The 24,009-nt window shown below is 41.0% G+C and overlaps 1 protein-coding gene and 1 long non-coding RNA gene across 2 annotated transcripts; both read right to left on the bottom strand.

The window, feature by feature from the left end:
• Positions 1–3,524: 3,524 nt before the first annotated feature.
• On the bottom strand, positions 3,525–9,299 carry LOC124253930 (sodium-dependent proline transporter-like). Its single transcript, XM_046687780.1, has 5 exons — positions 9,296–9,299; positions 8,959–9,091; positions 5,541–5,688; positions 4,623–4,757; positions 3,525–3,632 (listed from the first exon to the last, which is right to left on the bottom strand). Exons 1-5 carry the CDS (start codon positions 9,297–9,299, stop codon positions 3,525–3,527), a joined length of 528 nt encoding a protein of 175 aa, XP_046543736.1.
• A 13,496-nt stretch (positions 9,300–22,795) lies between these two features.
• Positions 22,796–23,692, bottom strand: LOC124253896. Its single transcript, XR_006892325.1, has 2 exons — positions 23,210–23,692; positions 22,796–23,037 (listed from the first exon to the last, which is right to left on the bottom strand). It is a non-coding gene; the product is annotated as an uncharacterized LOC124253896 (long non-coding RNA).
• Between the last annotated feature and the right edge of the window lie 317 nt (positions 23,693–24,009).

Raw genomic sequence — 24,009 nt, 5'->3', positions numbered from 1 at the left:
GAACCGGAAGCTGTGCCAGGGCTTCTGGATAGACAACAAAGCCCAACCCTGGTCCTGGAACAAATATTGTTCTCATGGTTAAGATTTGAAGAAGAATTAAAGGACGCAATAATACACGATGTTTAATAAAAACTACCAGTTATTTCTCAATTAACAAACACATTTTACTCCTTTTTATCCACAAGAATGTAATCCTTTGAAAATGAAATTTGTTTGTTTAAAGCCAAACTCAGCAATATTCCAACTAAATAATCGATCCTGGACCAGGCAATCCAGTGGTCAACAGCATGAGCATCGATCAACGCAAACGTGATCCGATGACATGTGTCAACCAAGTCAGCGAACCTGACCACCCGATCCCGTTAGTCGCCTCTTATGATCAGCATGGGTTTCTGAAGACCAATTCTAACCGGGACCTTCACGGATAATGACAGTAACAATTTGATTGTATTATATTGTCAACTTTAGGGAAATTTCATTGTCAAATTATTAGGAAATGCATATTACCCGAGGATACGACTTCTGTGACCGGTACATCCGCTTCATGAGCCATGAATCCAAGAACAGAGAAGACGACCAATCCGGCAAATAAGCTGGTTCCTCCACAAACGTACGTACAGAGGATTGCATTCCTAGCGACAAAACCCCGAAATGTTCGTATATCATTATAATCAAAATACTGGTTGTACGTCAGTGTTTATACTGTATGAAGAGTGAGTTTAGTTTTACGCCGCACTCAGCAATATTCCAGCTACATATGACGGCCGTATGTAAATAATCGATTCTGGACCAGACAATCCAGTGATCAACAGCATGAGCATCGATTTAAGCAACTGGGATACGATGACATGTGTCAACCAAGTCTTCGAGCCTGACCACCTGATCCCGTTAGTCGCCTCTTACGACGAGCATGGGTTAATACAAAACTAATTCGCATATCAATTGTGAAATCTTAACATATTTTTGTGTTTTCTACATATTTTTCTTACATACATTTAGTTATTACTGCTGAACTATAGGTCTTATTAAGCCCCTGGGGCGGTGGGGTAGCCTAGTGGTTTAGACGGTGGGGTAGCCTTGTGGTTTAGGCGTTTGCTCGTCATGCCGATTCCCCACATGGGCACAATGTGTGAAGCCCATATCTGGTCTCCCCCGCCGTGATATTGCTGGAATATTGCTACAAGCGGCGTAAAACTCACTCACTCACTATTAAGCAAACTTAATATCTCTTCTCTCAAACTTTTTCTCACTGCGCGCTGTGAGGATGCAAACAGCCATGGATATATGCGCATTACAAGTGTTCTAGTATTATTTTTTGCAGTTGATATAACTGACTGACTGAGTTTGGTTTTACGCCGCTTTGCAATATTCCAGCAACATCATGGCGGGGGAACACCAGAAATGGGCTTCACACATTATACCCATGTGGGGATTCGAATCCGGGTCTTCGGCGTGACGAGCCAACGCTTTAACCACTAGGCTACCCCACCGCCCCTGCAGTTGATATAAAGTCAAACACTATGAAATACACAATGCCATTTTAGAAAGTGATCAAATGTTACATATGTTATATTTGGGATTACATTTTCTTAGTAAAGTACAGATTCTAGTACTTTTTGGGGTTGAGTCCCATCCGGGATTCGAACCCATACCCTCAGAGTCAGGCACCTAATCGCCAGCTTGACTCTGTGTGTTGGCGATTAGGTGCCTGACTCTGAGGGTGTGGGTTCGAATCCCGGATGGGACTCAACCCCAAAAGGTACTAGAATCTGTACTTTACTAAGAAAGTGTAATCCCAAATATAGCATATGTTACAGTCTAACACTGTTGTGTTGAACTTGACGTTGTCTCGAAGTAAATGTTTGGTCCCATCGTATTTTTTTATTCATATACCTTTCGATTGTGTTGAATCTCGAATTACTCGGAATAAAGTAAACTACGCCTGTAACGAACTCAAATTTAAGTTTGTAATAACCGTAGTTCGTTACACACATTTCGACTATATATTCAGGAAGTGACGGAACAAAAACGGAACGTTATATACTAGTACTTCGCACATACCTTCACATTTACGTAGATCCCTTCAACTTCGACCGCCTCCGTGGTGTAGTGGTTAGAGCGTCCGCCCGGAGAGCGGAAGGTATCGGGTTCGATCCCCGACCGCGTCATACCAAAAGACGTTAAAATATGGTATTCGTGGTCCCTGCCTGGCGCTCGGCATTAATGGGTACAACAAGGACTGGTCAGCTCGGAGTCAGTATAATGTGTCTGAGTGGGGTATTCATGCTTCACTGCGGCATGGTATCTCAGTGGGCTAGCACTATAAAACCAGCTTAAGTCTGCAGCTGCACCTACACATACACACGCATACACGTCGTCATATGAGCGAAATATTCTCCAGCGCGACGTTAAACCCAATTTCACCTCACCTCACCACCCTTCAACTTCGACATAACAGTGTTTGACTGTATTGGTCCCTTCAACTCGACACAAAAGTGTTTTATCAACATTAAACCCAACAAAACCGTTCCAATGAAATGCAAACAGGTGTAGTCAATCAGATACTCTAAACATGAAATAACATGTTTGATAAATTATACATCACGAGAGAGTGCGTTAAGATTTGAAGTCACATCGGCAATACTTCAGTCATATCGTGACTAAAACAAGTTATCAGTTCATGAGAAACACACTTAAATTGTAATTACCTGTCGACGAAAGACTAGAATATATCACAAAACAATTAAAAAAGCATCTATCTCTAAAACATTTTCATGGGGACTAATGGTACTTTTGCACATGTGAAGGTCCAGGTTAGAATATTGATCTTCAGTAACCCATGCTTGTCGTAAGAGGCGACTAACGGGATCGGGTGGTCAGGTTCGCTGACTTGGTTGACACATGTCATCGTATCCCAATTGCGCAGATAGATGCTCATGCTGTTGATCACTGGATTGTCTGGTCCAGACTCGATTATTTACAGACCGCCGCCATATAGCTGGAATATTGCTCAGTGCGGCGTAAAACTAAACTCACTCACTCACTACGTTACTTTTGCTACCTGCATGGACACAAGATGGATTTACAATCAACCGTTGGTCATTGTACTCTACTTGACCCCAAAACTCATCAGACCGCCTCCGTGGTGTAGTGGTTAGAGTGTCCGCCCGGAGTGCGGAAGGTCGTTGGTTCGATCCCCGACCGCGTCATACCAAAAGACGTTAAAATATGGTACTTGTTGGTCCCTGCCTGGCGCTCGGCATTAATGGGTACAGCAAGGACTGGTCGGCTCGGAGTCAGTATGATGTGTCTGAGTGGGGTGTTCATGCTTCACTGCGGCATGGTATCTCAGTGGGCTAGCACTATAAAACCAGCTTAAGTCTGGGCTAGTACAAGCAGCCGCACATACACATACACACGCATGCACGTCGTCATATGAGCGAAATATTCTCAAGCACGACGTTAAACCCAATTCCACCATCACCACCACCAAAACTCATCATGTCACGACGTCCTTGTTCAAATTACCTGAGACAATCTGCATGGAACGTGTTGTAGCTTGCCAGGGTAATGATTCCTCCCCATGCAGGACCCAGAGAGAAGAACACCTGGGCACAGGCTGCCAGCCACACCTAGCAACAATGTGCTTGTTCAAAAACACAAATTACAAAACACAATAAGAAAGAAAACAAAACCAAGCTGCATCAACGGACCATGAAAGGTGGTACTCGTTGTAATTCTGCCTTGCAGTAGATGGATAAATTAAGTACTTCCAACTCCAAGTCGGTATCCCAGCTTCCTTGGTTGTTGTTTGTGCCAAAAAAATGTTTTTCAGGAACCCATGCTTGTCGTCAGAGGTGACTAAGGAGATCTGGTGGTCAGACTCGCTGACTTTTTGGCACATGTCATCGTGTTCCAATATTCTAAAGATCGATGCATGACCACGATGTCAATCACTGGATTGTTTGGTCCAGACTGAATTATTTACAGGCCGCCGCTATATTGCTGTAATATTGTTGAGTGCGGCGTTGAACAACAAACCAACAAAATCCTATAAAATTCCTTGCACTGCTTGCATAAACATTCAATGTTCCACTAATATGGCATATGTCCCATTGATGTAAACACATAATTAGATCTAATGGCATTTCCTTCCTTCCTTAATCATGACGTATAGTCCGTTTGGCGCAAAAGCGGACCGATGAATTGCAATCTAACTCGAAAACTAATAAACATAAAATACTCAATGAAACGCTGATCATAATCAAAGGAGGAGGAGTGCAGAGAAAGGGACAGCCAGGTGTTCGAGAACGGATGGAGACGGCACAGCACAGGTTAATGAATAAATAACTTTGTCTGTGAACGTGTTTGGCGAACACCTGGCTGTCCTTTTCTCCGCACTCCTCGCTCGTAACAAATAGTGAACTGTGTCAATATTTTAATGATAGTTTGTTAAACAACTTTTTTATTTTTAGGACTAAAATTCTGCAAAAACCTCTCAGTGTGGGTATGATGTTTTGATTATGATCAGCGTTTCATTGAGTATGTTATGTTTATGAGTTTTCGAGTTAGATTGCAATTCATCGGTCCGCTTTTCAAAATTTGAGCCAAACGGACTGTACCTGTATGTCCAGTAGTTTGCTGAAATCTGGTGTGAGGTAGAAGAGAGCCCCGCTTGGTCCCCCTGGCAAAGTCAAACCACGGACAAGCAGGATGAAGAGGAAAATGTATGGAAGTGTCGCTGTGACATAAACAGCCTGCAATAAGAGTGAGAGATTACTGGTCCATTTACAGCTGGAATATTGCTGAGTGCGTTTCAGGCAATAGGAGTGAGTGAGTTTAGTTATACGCCGCTTTTGGCAATATCACGGTGGGGGACACCAGGAATTGACTTCGCACATGTGCCCATGTGGGGAATCCTAACCGGGCTTTCGGCATGACGAGCGAACGCTTTAACCACATGACTACCCCACCGCCCCCTGCAAAAAGATCACCAGGATATTGTTTTGGCTTCAAGTGAAGAGTCACACAATTATCTTCTTTATTTTCTTTTAAGTTTTTGTTTCACAGTAAACATTTCTGACGATCCTTTAGGAGTGATATGAGTTTTGTGCACTATCAGCAATATTCTAGCAATATCATGGCTGGGGACACCAGATGTGTGCTTCAATCATTGTACCCTTTTGCTTGACAAGTAAACCCCTTCACCATAAGGCCCAATTTCCAATTCTGACAAGTGCTCTAGCTCTTGTTAGGCGGTTTATATTGGTTTCGCTTTGCTTTAGGTTGTTTCAAAAGACGTCTTCGTTCATCCATTATATTTGGTCCCACTCTTGTATTTGTGAGTATGATTGTGATTGTGTAGTTGTATATTTTTTCTTTATGTTTTAGATTGTTCCAAATGACATCTTTGTTGAGCCAATGACATCACACACATATACTTTATATTTCAACGTACAATACGTATCTATTTTAAGATTTATAAAAACAAAAACATCACAATACAGTAATGACATAATCTGTCAGCAATTATGTCTTACCTTCCCGACTGATTTGACACCTTTAAACACACATCCAAAGATGATCGCCCATGAGATGAAGAGGCACAGAAGAAGCTCCCACTTGACTCCGCCAACGTCATCTAAGCCTGAGCTACTAAACGTTAGTAGCGCTACGACATTCGTAAGCCTTTGATAAACTATAATAGGCACATAAAGAAACTGTGCATACAAAAATTTAAAATCTAAATTTATCAAACCTGTGTAGACACAAAAGGATTTAAACTCAGAGATTAGTGACATGTATCCAACATGCATGCACGTGCCACGTTCCGTGACGTCAGTGGGTTCGTCCTTGAGACGTGCAATACGTTGTTGCACGAGCAGTCCGGAAAAGAGAAACAGAGCAAATGAATGCCACACAATATTGTCACTTTGGAAAGCTCAACCCCTGCCCTTGCGACCGTTCAAAACATTAAACGGCTATTGAAACATATAGCATGCCAAGGCTCACGTCTGCACAACGTCATGAGGCCATTGGGATGGTCTGTGGGGGAATGTCTCAACGACAAGTGGCTGCACGCTTCCACTGCCACCGGAACACTATTTCTGCACTGGTGAGACGCTACCAGAACACAAATGACGTTATCGATCGGCCACGTTCTGGACGTCCACGTGTAACAACGCCAAAACAGGACAGATGGATAAGGGGAGCCCATCTTCGCCACAGGTTTTAGACTGCAGTGATGACTGCTCGAACCATCACAGGACTTCGCCGTATCCACCCCAACACAGTTCGACAACGTTTACGTCATCACGGGATCAGACCACGACGTCCCGCCATACGGCCTATCCTGACACAACGTCATCGACAAGCTCGCCGAATGTGGTGCCGAAATCATGTCCGCAGACCCTTGTTTTGGTGGAGAAATGTTGTTTTTACAGATGAGTCCAGGTTTAACATTTCCCATAGTGATGGACGTCAACGCGCCTATAGACGCGTGGGAGAACGTTATGCACAAGCCTGTGTCTTGGAGAGGAATCGCTTTGGTGGTGGTTTCGTGATGATTTGGGGGTGGAATAACAGCACGCCAAAGAACTCCTTTGGTGATTGTTCAGGGCAACTTAACTGGTGTGGGCTCGAGGGATCAGATTCTTCGACCTGTTGCAATTCCTTTTCTGCAACGTCATGGCCCTGGGTTAACATTCCAACACGACAATGCCCGCCCTCATACGGCAAGGGTTGCTATGGATTTCTTGCAACACGACAACGTTGATTTACTGCCTTGGCCTGCAAATTCACCGGATCTCTACCCGATAGAGCATGTTTGGGACGAGATGGATCGATGTCTACGCCGTCTTCCTCATCCGCCAGATAACGTCCTTGACCTTGCAACAGAACCTGAGAGAATCTGGCGTGACATCCCACAAGTCTTCCTTGCACGTTTGACAGACTCTATGCGTCGTTGATGCACTGCTGTTCTCAATGCCGATGGTGGACATCTCGTTATTGAGCTTGTGACATGGTCGTTTGACCCCTGTCCCGCTTGTGGACTCGTGACGTCATTGTGATTGGCTTTTCAATTGAAATTCTCCCGACTTGTTATGGTCTCATGATCCCTCCATTAAAGTTTATATGTGCCTTTGACATTGTTATCGTACTTATCAACTGGGATAATATTTTGACAATGCACAGTTTCTTTATGTGGCTAGTTTATATAGTTACGACAGGCCGTAAGGTGACTAACGCCTTTTCGATCGGTACCCAGGACCGTGTTTCACAAACTGATCATAGCGCTACGACAATATCTCCTAACATAGTGTTACGATAGTAGTAGCACTGAGATCGCTTTGTGAAACAGAACCCAGTTCTTTATCTGTCCATTCCCTTAAGCGGTTGTGTGGCTCTGCTCACCCAATGCATTCCATGTCACACACTAATTAGTATTTATTCCATTTTACTTGAATGTGTGGATTTCGCCCATATCAGACACCGTCCTATAATGATGTTCCCACCAAAATGAGCTTTTAGAACAGTTTAGAAACATTTGTTTTTAGCATATTTCAAAGAAATAAACCTCTTCAACAAAATACAGATTTTTATCTCAACAGTCAGTCTTCACCGTTAAATTTGATATTTGATATCTTTCACTCCCAATATCTGATGATGCGTCTTAAAGCAATATTCATTCATTCATTCTCTCTGCTCGGTTCCCATTTGCGAAGATTGATGCTCATACTGTTGATCACTGGATTGTCTGGTCCACACTCGATTATTTACAGACCGCCGCCATATAGCTGGGATATTGCTGAGTGCGGCGTAAAACTAACCTCACTCACTCACTCATTCTCTCTGCTCATCTGATAAGGTAATCACATGTTGACGTTCATCAGTAAGTTACCCAGAATTAGCTAGGTAGTGTTCAACTGGTGGATATCACCCGCTATTGCTGATATGGTATGTCATTCTTCGTTGTTTAACGTCGCACTCAGCAAGATTCCAGCAAGACAACGACGGTCTGTCAATAATCGATCCTGGACCAGACAACCCAGTGATCAACAACATGAGCATCGACCTACGCAGTTGGTATGCAATGACAATATGTCAACCACGTCTGTCAGTCTGACTACCTGAGCCGTTAGTCGCCTCTTACGACAGTTTTCAACTCTTGTTGTTGAAAATCACTTCACAGATAAATAAATCCATACCCACCCATTTACACTAATTATATAATATTGATAATTTGGTAAAACATTTAATAGCTTAACAATTCGGATTAGACTTCTGAAAAATCGTGTCCTAATCACGCTTAGCCGTACCTGATAAATATACTGGACTTGCGTGAGTGAGTTTAGTTTTAGTTTTTGAGTTTCATATAATAGTTGGAGCGGTGGGGTAGCCTAGTGGTTAAGGCGTTCGCTCGTCACGCCGGAGACCCGGACTCGATTCCCCACATGGGTACAATGTGTTAAGCCCATTTCTGGTGTCCCCCGCCGTGATATTGCTGGAATATTGCTAAAAGTGGCGTAAAACCAAACTCACTCACTCATATAATAGCGAAAGTGAAGTCACTGACCCTCATAGGTGTAAAATTATTCAAAAAATATGTCATGTGTTCAGAGCCCCGCCACCTAAACAAAACATCGTAATAAACAAAAACAGCAATACAATGATGATGAAAACAGCAAAGTATATGCATTTTTAAAAAAAAATGTATTTGTTATTTCTGGTGATAACGTTTTATGCCACGTTTAGCAACATTCCAGCAATATCACGGCGAGGAGCACCAGAAATTGGCTTCCTACAGTGTGCCCATGTAAGGAGTCAAACTTGGGTCAAGGGACCAGCGAATGCTCTGATCACTTGGCTACCCCACCGCCCCGATAACTACCGGAATAGTTTAGAATATACATTGTCGTTAATGTTTTCTCAACTTCCATGAAGAAAAAATCTACCCACTGCCAGAATTCTTCAGCAGCCGTGTGAGCTAATGCTGACTTCTCCCATCCTCCGACAGCAAAGCTTCCGGTTCTGTTTTGAGATGTCAGTGTTGAATTAATGTCGCTTCCATTCAACACTGTAGAACTGATATCTGAAAGTTAACAGCGGATTTCGTTAAAACCTTTTCTTTCAAGACGTATTGCTATTTCAGTCTGCACATGAAGGAGAAAACAGCAGTTTGTTAAAAAAAGGCGACAAGAACCTTTACGTGAAATTGTGAGATAATTTTGAAATGATTGCGTGATGTCTGTAGTCAGTGAGTATGGGGTTTGGATTAGAGTGAATCTTCAGTAACCCATGCTTGTCGTAAGAGGCGACTGCATATAGTTTCACGCCGCAGTCACTAATATCCCAGCTATATGGCGGCGGTCTGTAAATAATCAAGTCTGGACCAGGCAATCCAGTGGTCAACAGCATGAGCATCGATATACGCAATGGGGAACCGATGACGTGTCAACCAAGTCAGCGAGCCTGACCACCCGATCACGTTAGTCGCCTCTTACGACAAGCATGGGTGACTGAAGATCAATATTCTAACCCGGATCTTCACGGGTGATCAATTTTCTTGATCCATTAAAAGTTTGATAATGACAGAAACATAATGAACAACAAATATTTCTGGTTTAGATTAAGTTTATTTATTTATTAAATTACAAGTCAGAACTTGGGTTGAGTGGAAGGTGACCCTATATTTCAGTCATCAGATGAAGAGACGGAAGATATATAGGAGATCTTCATCTGCATCGAAGGTCTATCCTTGTGCCTTGGCCTCTAAATAAACCAATGCAACAAACACCCTATGACATGACCACATAAACATCATATACTATCACTGACGGGGTCTTAGTACTATATAAAGGAAAGACCCGTCAGTGATTTTTTGGCAGTTTTAGCGTTAAAGTCGACAAGTCAAGTCATCTATTTTTTTAAATAAACACACATTGGCTGCCTTTTAAAACATCCTTGTCACTGGATCACGGAAGAAAAAATACTCAACTGATTTCAATGTAAATAATGTTTTTTAAAATTAAGTTTTTATTTAGATATTGTCATTCTAGAAGACACTTCAATTATTTTTTGCATCGTGCATGCTTTTTGTATGGAATGACCACTCCTGTATGATCAGTACTTTAAGTGAATATGCTGCCACGAACTGTAAACATCACCTGCACAGAAACCACAAGCTATCACATTCTTAATTAACCAAGTAGATAGATTAACCTAGACTAACAACTAGTTTCTGAAATGAACAGAATTTACTGAAAAACAGTTCATAGTAAAAAAATATATATATAATGAAAAGGAGCCCTGAGAACACCGCTCCCATGCAACGTATAATACAACATGAACTCTGATTTGTCGCAGTGAATAAACGACCAAACAATCGATCATGTTTTCTCATAATCGAACACCCACAATTCTGGAACACTTTTTGCATTTACAATATTTTTCACACGTTGGTTTTGTCTGTTACATTTCATGAGCACTACAAGCTCGTTCCAAGTGACAATTGAATGTATCTTTAAAATCCCACGAAATTTATGTTCCTAAGATACTATTCATCCTTTAAAGATGTGCAATTTGCAAAATCACCCCAAAGAACAACATGTTTTTTCTTCACGTTTTGTGCTTTTACAAAAATAACCAGGAACATTTCATACATGATGCTAACCAATTATTTTCGACGATTGATCGGTTGTAATGAACCAATCATCAATTATGAAATTTTAACCAATTCCCAACACTATTTAGATGTTGGGGAAATTTTTAAAATATGATAGCTTAGATGGTTTCAGAAAATGTCGAAACAATTCAGTCGTTTTAACTAAACACGTTATTCACTTCCATTGAAAACTGCACACATCAGTGATTATCGATAACAATTTTAAGGAGGCAAAAATCAGATTTTTTAGATATGTGTGAATGGTCTGTGGTTACTTAATGCGCAAAATATGAAAGATGAGATACCACCCTTATTTTTGTGTTATTTATAAACTAACAGGATGTTAGTGTCAGATTTTGACAGACATTAGCAACATTTAGGTCCGTCATAAATGTGACATTTGCAACAAAACCGGTACATTAAAAAGTATTAGCTGGAATTGTAAGAAATTATCACAGTGTGGCAGATATGTTGCTAATCTAATTTAATTCACATATATTAATAATACAATTCTATTGTTTCTTTGGGGCGGTGGGGTAGCCTAGTGGTTAAAGCGTTCGCTCGTCACGCCGAAGACCCGGGTTCGCTTCCTCACATGGGTGCAATGTGTAAAGCCCATTTCTGGTGTCCCCGCCGTGATATTGCTGGAATATTGCTAAAAAAGTAAGTAAAACCATACTCACTCACTCACTCACATGATTACTATATAGAACATATTTTATGGATAACAACTTCTTTATTTCGTGATTGCGATTAAGTTGTTATCCATAAAAATTGTTCTATATTGTACGTCTCAACTTTTAAAATGCCACTCAAACATGCCATATGATTACTGTTACTAATGTCACATTTATGACGGACACGTCATTCATTGACAGCGTCACGCCGAAGGCCCGGGTTCGATTCCCCACATCGGTACAACTTGTGAAGCCCATTTCTGGTGTCCCCCGCCGTGATATTGCTGGAATATTGCTAAAACCATACTCAGCCAGCCAGTCATTGACAGACAAAGCTGACATTAGCACTCACAATAAAGTGACATTGTCTAAAGTAAACCCTCATTTTTTTAATTGTTTACAGTTTAGAGTTTATTTACAATAACAATAAAATGGAGAAAAAAAATAACAATGTTTTATTTTCATTTTATTTGTAAACATCAAGTCTGATATGCAGTGTGCACTTTTCAATGGAAGATGTCAAATGCTTGAAATGGAGATAACCACTTAATTAATTCAATCTAATGCGTAACGTTACTCTTAACGGTAGTTTTGAATTGATTAATATTCATAAATAATTCCAATAGATTATGTCACCAATCCCTTGAATTAAAGATAAAAAGAAGCATTTTGTATTAATAAAAAACACTATCGTTTCAAGAAAATAATCATTGATGTTGGTATTTCTGAAAGAACCATGACTGATTTTTTTCGGTGGGCACAGTTCGGACCACACTCCGGCGCAGTGATGACTTAGCATTGAACTCTGGGTAGGAGAGTGAGTTCGGACATAATAAAACCACATCATGAAAGACTCACCGCTATATATTCGAGGAAACCTGTACTCCGATGGCCGAGCTTGTCATCATGTCGCGTCGTCTGCGCGAAGAACCACAGCGCCCTCTAGGAAAAGCTAACAGTTTGGAGTAGCGTCCCTTGAATACGATTTCCGCGATTATACCTGACGTTGGGCAAACGTATGAAATCCGACCGCGACGTTGCCAACCTTTGCCAACCTTGGGTCAACTTGGGAATGCTGTCTGATATTAACTCCAAAACGTCAAAGTAAAGAAAGTCAAATCTAAAAGGTTTTGACACATGTTCATCGCTACTAAATGCCCCTAAAAGAGCGGATATCCGCCTGTTTTTTTACCTTTAAATGATTTTATACTTTGGACACAATATTCAGAGTTCCACGAGTTCCCGCAGTGTGTCCAGGGCAGGACTGTTCTACAGGAGAAGTACATGTAGTAGAGTGCCCAGGCACACAGAACAGTGTATACTGCCATTGCCATGCCAGAGATTGTCAGCATGCCGATTCCAAGACCTGATACATAAATCAGAGACATCATGTTTTTGTTTGTTTGTTGTTTAGAGAACAAAGGGGACTCATGTCGACGGCGATATTCGAGCTACAAACGTGTACAAACTACCCGTGAAGATTCGGGTTAGAATTGATCTTCAGTAACCCACGCTTGTCGTAAGAGGCGACTAACGGGATCGGGTGGTCAGGCTCGCTGACTTGGTTGACACATGTCATTGTATCCCAATTGCACCGATCGATGCTCATGCTGTTGATCACTGGATTGTCTGGTCCAGACTCCATTATTTACAGACCGCCGCCATATCGCTGGAATAGTGCTGAGTGCGGCGTATAACTAAGCTCACTCACTCACTCTTATGAGTGAGAGTGATTATGGTTTTACGCCGCTTTTAGCAATATTCCAGCAATATCACGGCAAGGGACACCAGAAATGGGCTTCACACATTATACCCATGTGGGGAGTCTCGAACCCGGGTCTTCGGCGTGACGAACAAACGCTTTCACCGCTAGGCTACCCATTTCCCACGACTCCTATGAACAATGAAGGATATACGTGACATCTTCTGTCTCAAACAAGCAAACGGAATCTATACAGTCAGGGGCGTAGCTACTATTATTTAAAAAACTGGGCTTACACATGATTGTTGCTAAAAGGGATGGGCAAGCCATCAATACTATATAAATATATAACTTTGCCACCTTTCGGGCTTACACGAAAAAATTGGCTTGCTACGCGCCTGACAGTTTAGCACGATTAAACACCGTTGTCTAGAACATTGATGTGTCAACGGTTGTGTCGAAGGAACGTTTCGGTTAAGTCGAACCACGGATAACACGGCTTTTTGTATAATACGCCTCTGTTCACAAAAATGAGTACCCAGTGGGTCATGTTATGAGATGACTGTTACCATTCAGGTGCCTGAGGGGTGAGTGAGTGAGTTTAGGTTTACGCCGCACTCAGCAATATTACAGCCATATGGCGGCGGTCTGTAAATAATCGAGTCTGGACCAGACAATCCAGTGATCAACAGCATGAGGATCGATCTGCGCAATTGGGAACCCATGCTTGCTACAAAAGGCGACTATGCTTGTCGTAAGAGGCGACTAACGGGATCGGTTCTGGTCCAGACTCGATTATTTACAGACTGCCGCCATATAGCTGGAATATTGCTGAGTGTGGCGTAAAACAAAACTCACTCACTCACAAAGGTTCCTACCTTTCACGAAGGGGCAGACACTCCACACATGTGCTGCACTCTTCCCACAGAACTGACCAATGGCAACCTCCAGGAAGAATAGAGGCAGGCCACACAGCGTCAGACAGACAATGTACGGAATGAGGAATGCACCTAGATAAAACATACCAGTTAAAAGATAAAACATACCAGTTAAAAGATAAAACATACCAGTTAAATGATAAAACATACCAGTTAAAAGATAAAACATACCAGTTAAAAGATAAAACATACCAGTTTAAAGATAAAAAATACCAGTTAAAAGATAAAACATACCAAGTTAAATGATAAAACATACCAGTTAAAAGATAAAACATACCAGATAAAGATAAAACATACCAAGTTAAATGATAAAACATACCAGTTAAATGATAAAACATACCAGTTAAAAGATAAAACATACCAGTTAAAAGAAATACTGTAGATGATTTTAATGTTGAACACTGATACTTTGATTCGAATGCATGTTTTAGGTATGGTTACGAGCGTTATCAGTCAAAGATGCTCAACAGGATATTTGGTGAATTAAAGTTATGCGCTGAAATATTTTTTTTTGTTGAAAAATGTTTTCCAACATATTTTAATGTAGCGGAACCTACATAAAACATACCAGTTAAAAGCAATACTAAGGGCGTTTTTACTGTTGAGTACCGATCATCTAACCAGAGAGCACGTTTTATATATGATTACCAACGTTTTAAGATAAAGATGCTTTAGAGGAGATTTCGTGAACCATGCGCTAAAATGTTATGAACAAATGCTTTCCAACATATGTTTTCTTTTGTCCAGTCGGAACATAATAACTGTCATTTGGGGCCATTTATCCAGAATATGGAATGAGGTGAGGTGAATTGTGTTTGACGTCGCGCTTGAGAATATTTCGCTCATATGACGACATGCATGCGTGTGTATGTGTATGTGCGGCTGCTTGTACTAGCCCAGACTGAAGCTGGTTGTATAGTGCTAGCCCACTGAGATACCATGCTGCAGTGAAGCATGAATACCCCACTCAGACACATTATACTGACTCCGAGCTGACTAGTCCTTGTTGTACCCATTAATGCCGAGCGCCAGGCAGGGACCAACAAGTACCATATTTTAACGTCTTTTGGTATGACGCGGTCGGGGATCGAACCCGCGACCTTCCGCTCTCTGGGCGGACGCTCTAACCGCTACACCACGGAGGCGGTCCAGAATATGGAATGGAACAAGTATGTATAACCATACTTGTTTTAAACCTTTGAAGGGCATTTAGAAGTGGAATGCATAAGAAAAGCAAGATTTATGGATGTCAACTTTTGATTGTGATTCGAATAACACGACGTTTCCCCTGATGAAGGAGTAAGCATACACTCACGTCGTGTTATTCACAATAAAATAGTTGACATCCATAAATCTTGCTTTTCTCATACTTGTTTTATCTGTATGTTTTGGGATGATATAGCTAACAGAATACCACCCGTCTGTCTTTCGAGAAACTCGGGGACATATCTTTTTATCCCAACCAAACGATATTTCTGTTGTTCTTGCCAATTTGGGGTGACAAAAGTTGTTTTACTTCCACAATTACTAATTTGTAGAATTACTATAGGGAGTAGGGCTTTACAATAGGGAGTAGGGCTTTACTATAGGGAGTAGGGCTTTACTATGGGGAGTAGGGCTTTACTATAAGGAGTAGGGCTTTACTATAGGGATTAGGGCTTTACTATAGGGGAGTAGGGCTTTACTTTACTATAGGAGTAGGGCTTTACTATAAGGAGTAGGGCTTTACTATAAGGGAGTAGGGCTTTATTATGAGGAGTAGGAGCTTTACTATAGGGAGTAGGGCTTTACTATAGGAGTAGGGCTTTATTATAGTAGGGCTTTACTAGGGAGTAGGGCTTTACACTATATAGGGAGTAGGGCTTTACTATAGGAGTAGGGGCTTTATATATAGGGAGTAGGGCTTTACTATATAGGGAGTAGGGCTTTACTATATATAGGGCTTTAGTATAGGGGTAGGGCTTTACTATAGGGAGTAGGGGCTTTACTATATATTATAGGAGTAGGGCTTTACTATAGAGAGTATGGGGAGTAGGCTTTACTATATATAGGAGTAGGGCTTTATTATAGGAGGGCTTTACTATAGGAGTAGGGCTTTACTATATATAGGAGTAGGGCTTTACTATAGGGAGTAGGGCTTTACTATGGGAGTGGGGCTTTACTTATAGGGAGTAGGGCTTTACTATATAGGGAGTAGGGCTTTACTATAGGGAGTAGGGCTTTACTATGGGGAGTAGGGCTTTACTATAGGAGTAGGGCTTTACTATAGGGAGTAGGGCTTTACTATAGGGAGTAGGGCTTTACTATAGGGGAGTAGGGCTTTACTATAGGGAGTAGGGCTTTACTATAGGGAGTAGGGCTTTACTATAGGGAGTAGGGCTTTACTATAGGAGTAGGGCTTTACTATAGGGAGTAGGGCTTTACTATGGGGAGTAGGGCTTTACTATAGGAGTAGGGCTTTACTATAGGAGTAGGGCTTTACTATAGGGAGTAGGAGCTTTACACTTACTATAGGGCTTTAGTAGGGCTTTACTATAGGGAGTAGGGCTTTACTATAGAGGGAGTAGGGCTTTACTATAGAGAGTAGGGGCTTTACTATCGGGAGTAGGGCTTTACTATAGGGAGTGGGGCTTTACTATAGGGAGTGGGGCTTTACTATAGGGAGTAGGGCTTTACTATAGGGAGTAGGGCTTTATGGCATTACAGAATGAAATCAGTTACCTCCACCGTTTCTGCTGCAGATGTAAGGAAAACGCAGAACGTTTGTGAGACTAACGGAATACCCAATAACAGATAACAGGTATTCCCTCCCCGAACTCCAGTTGCCTCTGTGAGCGTCCTTCCTTTCATTGTCAGTATGGCGGGTTGGCAGCACATTAGAGACGGGGTCCAGTTCAATGTCGCCATTTTCATCTTCATCATGGACGTGGCAATCCATCTCCCTGAAACATCAAGTTTTTAACCGTAGTATATATGTAGATTTTTAAATAAATGGCTAATCTTGCGTAAAACAGCTAGCAGTTGAAGGGATGGTATCAATCCAGCTTGGGAACTGTGCAGGAAGCAGATGTATCGTAAGTCCCCACGGTCCTCAGTATGATGGCATAACTTTGGTTGCAAGTCATATCTGGCCCTTTTTAACATTGTGTTGTTTATTATTAACCAGGGGTGGAAATAACTTTAAAATTGATAGTGTACCCCGGTACAGTGGCACATGTAAAGTCACTTGTCCTGATAATTTTCCGACTATACCGACCGTTTTCTTGCTGATTTTTTTAAATAAACAACATAATTAACATTGGAAAGTCAACTGGACACCGGTACAGTGTGATATACAAATCTGTTTGCCCGACAGAAAAAAACACTGGACTCGGACGTCGGGCAATGGGTTATTTCCACCCCTGTTATCAGTTGAATATTTTATACGCTCTTGAACTAGTTTTGGTATAATTTTCTCTCGTCACGATCTGGCTGAAATACTTTCGATGTGACCATAAATTTGAACTGACTCACTCATTCACTCAATGAAAACATAAAGACCCGTGAAGATCAGAAGATCCGGGTTGGAATTGATCTTCACATAACCCATGCTTGTCGTAAGAAGCGACTGGCGGGATCGGGTGGTCAGGCCGGCTGACTTGGTTGACACATGTCAAATGCGTAGATCAAAGTTTATAATTTTGATCACGGGATTATCTGGTCCAGATTCGATTATTTACAGTCCACCGCCATATACCTTTAATATTGCTGAGTGCGGCGTTAAACAACAAATAAACCAAACCTTCAAACTTAAAAACCAAATACTGTTTAAACAATGTTCCAGCGAACTGTTAGCAGTTGTTCAATGGAATTCTCATACAATTAGGGGCGGTGGGGTAGCCTAGTGTTTAAAGCATTGGCTCATCACGCCGAAGACCCGGGTTCGCTTCCCCACAAGGGTACAATGTGTGAAGCCCATTTCTGGTGTTCCCCGCCGTGATGTTGCTGGAATATTGCTAAAAGCGGCGTAAAACCAAACTTCGTCAGTCTCATGCAATTACAGCTGTCGTTGACTCTCAAATTGGTAATTTAAAAATGTTTTCTTAACTGAACGTTTTACATTCTCTGGACGGCGAACATAGCAAAGTCAAACATGGTTGTCTCGAACTCTGATGTGTTTAACTTACGGTTGTCTGGAAGCAGCTTTCCCCTAGGTCTCCATCCACCCAGACAGATGATGATCTTAGCTTTACAATAGCTAGACAACTGCAGACTCCAGGTTTACATTCCTAGTCACACAGACAAGCTGTTGCATGCAGATTCGTACATGAATATTTATATAATTTGTGCATACATTGTGTATATCATCTCACAATGCAAACAAATAAAAAATCAAAAGAATATAATTATCTCGTAAATGGGAAGTCATCACATTAATAGTAATTTGCATACATGTTATCATTTTGCCTGTAGAGTTATGTCTTTATCATGTACATGCAAGAGCAGATTCAGCAAATGCAATGATGTGGTAAGTACGCTCGACTGTACCTCAAAGGTTTGGACCCGGATTATAGTCTGTTTGCAATGAAAACGTACCGAGGAATTTCGCTTTAAACAAAAAAAGTAAATCAATGAGGTGAAACGGTCATAGATTCAAATCGCTATTATTGGTTTGTATTACAAGGGAGTAAGCGTAGTAGTTGGAACAGTGAAACAAATGCACGTGCGGTAGGTGATGAGCGTTAACTTAGACCAACCATACATGTTCTAGGTGTTTCATCTAATGTGCATACCCCCCTTGTAATACAAACCAATAATAGCGGTTTGAAACCATGATCGTTTGTTAAACAACTTTTATCCTAAGTTGAATAAAATTCTGAGATTTAAATGTTCAATTGGTAAGGTAAAATTAGGAGGATTCGCAATCTTATTTTCACTTTATTCGATTTACGTTTCTGTTTAAAGTGAGATTCATCGGTACGTTTTCACTGCAAACAGACTATGTTGAACACATTTTATATTAAACCCAATACAAGCTTGCCGCTTAAGTGTCATACTCTGAGAGTTGGACTAAACTCCAAAAATAACAGGATGTGTACAAGTGCACTTGTCACATCTAACCACTTTCTAAAGCGTTGTGGATGTATATGCCAAATTGAGGTGAGGTGAAATAGGGTTTAACGTCGTACTTAAGAATATTTCGCTCATGCATGTGTATGTGTGGCTGCTTGTACTAGCCCAGACTGAAGCTGGTTTTATAGTGCTAGCTCACTGAGATACCATGCCGCAGTTAAGCATGAATACCCCACTCAAACACATTATACTGACTTCGAGCCGACCAGTCCTTGTTGTACCCATTAATGCCGAGTGCCAGGCAGGGACCAACAAGTACCATATTTTCACGTCTTTTGGTATGACGCGGTCGGGAATCGAACTCGTGACCTTCCGCTCTCTGGGCTCTCTAACCACTACACCACAGAGGCTGTGGCAAGAAGCAAGACATTGTCTTTTGCCCTTATTTACTACAGTATTTCACAAACACATTTTGCATAAAACTCAATACAAGATTGCAGCATCAATACATGGTTATACAGGAAATGTGTTCGTTGAACGTGTTTCGTGCATATAGGCAGCCATGTACATGTTGAAGGTGTATTGTAAACCAAAAGTCACTGTGTTCTTTAATCTGATTGGTTGAAAAACATGATCGAATGGTATTCGACTCGCGGGAATGTTGCAAGACAATATTCGCTGCGTATTAAATAGAGAATACTACACGAGGTCTCATTACATACGAATTATACGAAACGAGTGTCCTTCCCATGGTATCTGACCGAGCGAAAGCTTCGTATAATTCGTATGTAATGAGACCAAGTGTGGTATTTTATTTATTACCCACGTCTGACAAAATAACGTATTTCTGTTCATATTTTGGTTTCAAACCGAAACCGGTTTCATAAAGAGGTTGCGGAAGAGTTTATACTGTAGTACAATATTTGCATGACGTCACACTGTAATGACGTCACTGCTTTGGTAACCGACATCCCGATGCACGTCAGTTGTCATCGCCTTGTACAGCCTCCTACAGTAAACTACTCCGTAGCACCCCGTTTCTTGGTTTGCAGTTGCTTCATTCGGCTAACATCACTGGTGGAAACATTGCGTTTATGTTTTTCGACGGATATAATGTCTCAGTTCGACTCACAATTAAACAGCGACACGGCAACGTTCGCAATGTTTACATTCCCACAATGCATTCAAGTTGTAGAATGAATGAATTCGCGTGTTTGTTATGAATGAAAATATAGTTACGTCAGAATGTGACCTAATTGAGAGGTCATCGGTTATCCAATCAAATCGTTAGAATCTCAGGTCAAGTCGTTACGACACAGGTCAACGCGATACGACACTCGTGTGACGTACGAGATCAGTATGCAACTACCCATACGTTGACCATGTGGGTAATAATAATACATACAAACATCGCACACAAATGAGCAGTTCCTGATTCTACCCACACTCGACAGCGTCGGTTCCAAATGTAGGACTTAGATCGATGCTCATACTGTTGATCACTGGATTGTCAGGTCGAGACTCGATTATTTACAGACCGCCACCATATAGCTTGAATATTGCTGAGTGTGGCGTAAAACTAAACTCACTCACTCACTGTTCTCCATGCAGACACTATCTGCTAGACCATGGAGGCAGTCCTGAACAGATTGATTTGTTTAACGCTGCAGTCTCTCCAGTATGTAAATAAACAAGAAGACAAAGTCATCAATATCCCCCGCAGTGGCAAAATACTCTTCATGATTATGTCAAATATTTAGGTGTGTATATAGAAAAGTGGAAGGAGAGTATTGAAAGGTTTTTAAAGTTCTGCTCCAGAAAGGAGCACTACCACTAATTTCAAAAGTCAAACATGTTGCCATGGAAACGCCAAAAATATTTTACTCAGAATTCCAAAACTACCAAAAGGCACAAGTACCACACCAGATCTATCTATGTGCCAAGTTTGGTGAAGAAATATTGAACGGTTTTAGAGTTCTGCTCTGGAAAAGAGCACTACCACTAATTTCAGTCAAAGTCGAACTTGTTGCCATGGAAACGCCCAAAATATTTTATTCAGAATTCCAAAACTACCAAAAGGCACCAGTACACTACCAGATCCATGTATGTGCCAAGTTTGGTGAAGAAATATTTAACGGTTTTAGAGTTCTGCTCCGGAAAAGACAAATGTGCACGGACGGACGGACAGACAGAGTCCATTTTAATATCCCCCCCACAACGCGTTGCGGGATAATGAGCATGGGCCAGTCAGTGATTAACAGCGGGAGCATCAATCTATGCAGTTCGGATACGTTGATGTGTCAACCAAGTCAGCGAGCCTGGCCACATAATCCTGTTAATCTCCTTTTACGACAAAGATGCGTTGTTGATGACTAATTCTAACCCGGATTTTGGGTCTGAATTAAAGTAAATCAAGGTAACATCGAACTATTTGAGTTGAGGTGAAATTGGGATTAACATCGTGATTGAGAATATTTCGCTCATATGACGACGTGCATGCGTGTGTATGTGTAGGTGCAGCTGATTGTACTAGCCCAGACTGAAGCTGGTTTTATAGTGCTAGCCCACTGAGATACCATTCCGCAGTGAAGCATGAATACCCCACTCAGACACATTATACTGACTCCGAGCCGACCAGTCCTTGTTGTACCCATTAATGCCGAGCACCAGGCTGGGACCAACAAGTACCATATTTTAACGTCTTTTGGTATGACGCGGTCGGGATCGAACCCACGACCTTCCGCTCTCCGGGTGGACGCTCTAACCACTACACCACGGAGGCGGTCACGAACTATTTGAAATGAAAAGATGACTATTTGTTCTAGGTATCTGTCACAACATAATTATCTCGGTAAAAAAGAAATAAAGTGAAAAATAAATAAATAATTATCTCACTGTCACATTTCATTTCACGATCTTCATGGGTACAGATCTGAGAGGCCAGTAAAATGTCCTACACAGTCTCCCAACAGATGTCTGTTTTGAGTGAGTGAGTGAGCATGGTTTTACGTCGCTTTTAGCAATATTCCAGCAATATTCCAGCAATATCATGGCAGGGGACACCAGAAATGGGCTTCACACTTCACACCCATGTGGGGAATCAAACCCAGGTCTTCGGTGTGATGAGCGAACGCTTTAACCACTAGACTACCCCTCCACCTCTATTGTTTTGACTCAAGCAACACTAACAGACACAACTCAACACAGTAACAAAATCTATTTTTTATTGATGCAACATTTTGTCAAAGATATGACTGATGAACAATTTACAAAGCATGAGTGTACAATAACAATAATGTTCATCCATAATCTTCCATATACACATATTTTCTCCAGCACTAGATACTGATATAGATGCTAGAATGAATACTAGATATAAGTCAGCAGTTGGTAATAAGTTATCAAAGTTCTCATAGTGGCATCCAACAACAAAAGAAACGGGACTCATGATTATAAATCAGAACCCGATTTCTCGAAACAAACTTAAGTCTGAGTTTGGACTTAAGTCAGAGTTTTTTACTCAAATTTGAGAAAACACAGGAAAATGCATTTCCCAGAATAAACTGAAATCAATATTAAACTCAAACTTAGTAGACAATTTGAGTTTGGTGGATAGATTACTTAAGTTGTTTGGGATTTTTTAATTAAAAATATGCAGTCTTGTTAAAAATTCAGCTGTTTCAAACTGTCAAATTTGAGTAAAAACTTAAGTTTGTTTCGAGAAATCGGGGCCAGATTGACTCAAAGAATGTTTCATGTTTTCATTATTATGAAGACAGAAATGACTAAATCTTTGTAAAAAGGGGGGACAATTTTGTGCTGGCTATTTCTGCAGGATTAATCATCATTCTATGCCCCTTTCTGTTAACTGAAAATTGTATATTTTATAAAACTGCTGTTTGGATCCCAAATTATTTTTTTTCTTGACAACTTATTTTGCATCCAAACAAAATGGAAATATATTTTAATCTTGCTGGAAAACAAACAAAACAAATAACTTGCAACCTGACAATGACTGAGTTTGGTTTTACGCCGCTTTTAGCAATATTCCAGCAACATCACGGCGGGGGACACCAGAAATGGGCTTCACACATTGTACCCATGTGGTGATTCGAACCCGGGTCTTCGGCGTGACGAGCCAACGCTTTAACCACTAGGCTACCCCACAGCCCCCAACCTGACAATGAACCTACTAATATATGAATGAGAGCTAGTGTACCACTACCACGATGACAAACAAATAAACAAACAAACAAACAAACAAACAAAAGCAGCTCCAGGACAGAGATGTCAGTTAACTGTTCAAACAATATAAAATAACAATTTCCAATATGCCACCTTAAACCAATTGAAGATTCATCAAAGCATTTATCATGTTTGTAATTGATAAGAAGAAGACATAAATATTTTACTACACTTTCCACTAACAATATGTATTTTGAGTTAGTGTATTAAGTATATTTGCAATACGGCAGCTGGTGACAAGAGAAAAAAGGTTTCACATGTTGTGATATCGAACCTGGACCTTTGGTGAGACAAGCAAATGCTCTAACCTCTTGGCTACACACTGCCTCAGAGTTAGAAACAGCCACTTTCACCCTAATAATTGATTGTAAATATGTTTATAAGCTTGGCCGTCAAGCATCATCAAATGACTCAGAGCATCATCAAATGAAACTGGATTAGATATACACTATTATTACCCACGGTCAGAGGGAGTTTTAATCTCAGACACCAAAATGTAGCGTTGACTGTGTCTGACTTGACCTGTTTAGTTTGATTGGATAACCCGATGACCTCTCAGTTAGGTCATGTTGTGACGGAACTACTTTTTCATTCATAACAAACACGTGGATCCATTCATTCTACAACTAAATGCATTGTGGGAATGTAAACATCGCGAAATGGGCTGTTTTATTGTGAGTCTAACTGAGACATTATACCCATCCGAAAAACGTAAACGCAATGTTTCCACCA

The sequence above is a fragment of the Haliotis rubra genome, unplaced genomic scaffold, assembly GCF_003918875.1.
Source record: "Haliotis rubra isolate DU_JTF1 unplaced genomic scaffold, ASM391887v1 Scf1146, whole genome shotgun sequence".
Lineage (NCBI taxonomy): Eukaryota > Metazoa > Mollusca > Gastropoda > Lepetellida > Haliotidae > Haliotis > Haliotis rubra.
This window is presented reverse-complemented; position numbering and strand designations above follow the sequence as displayed.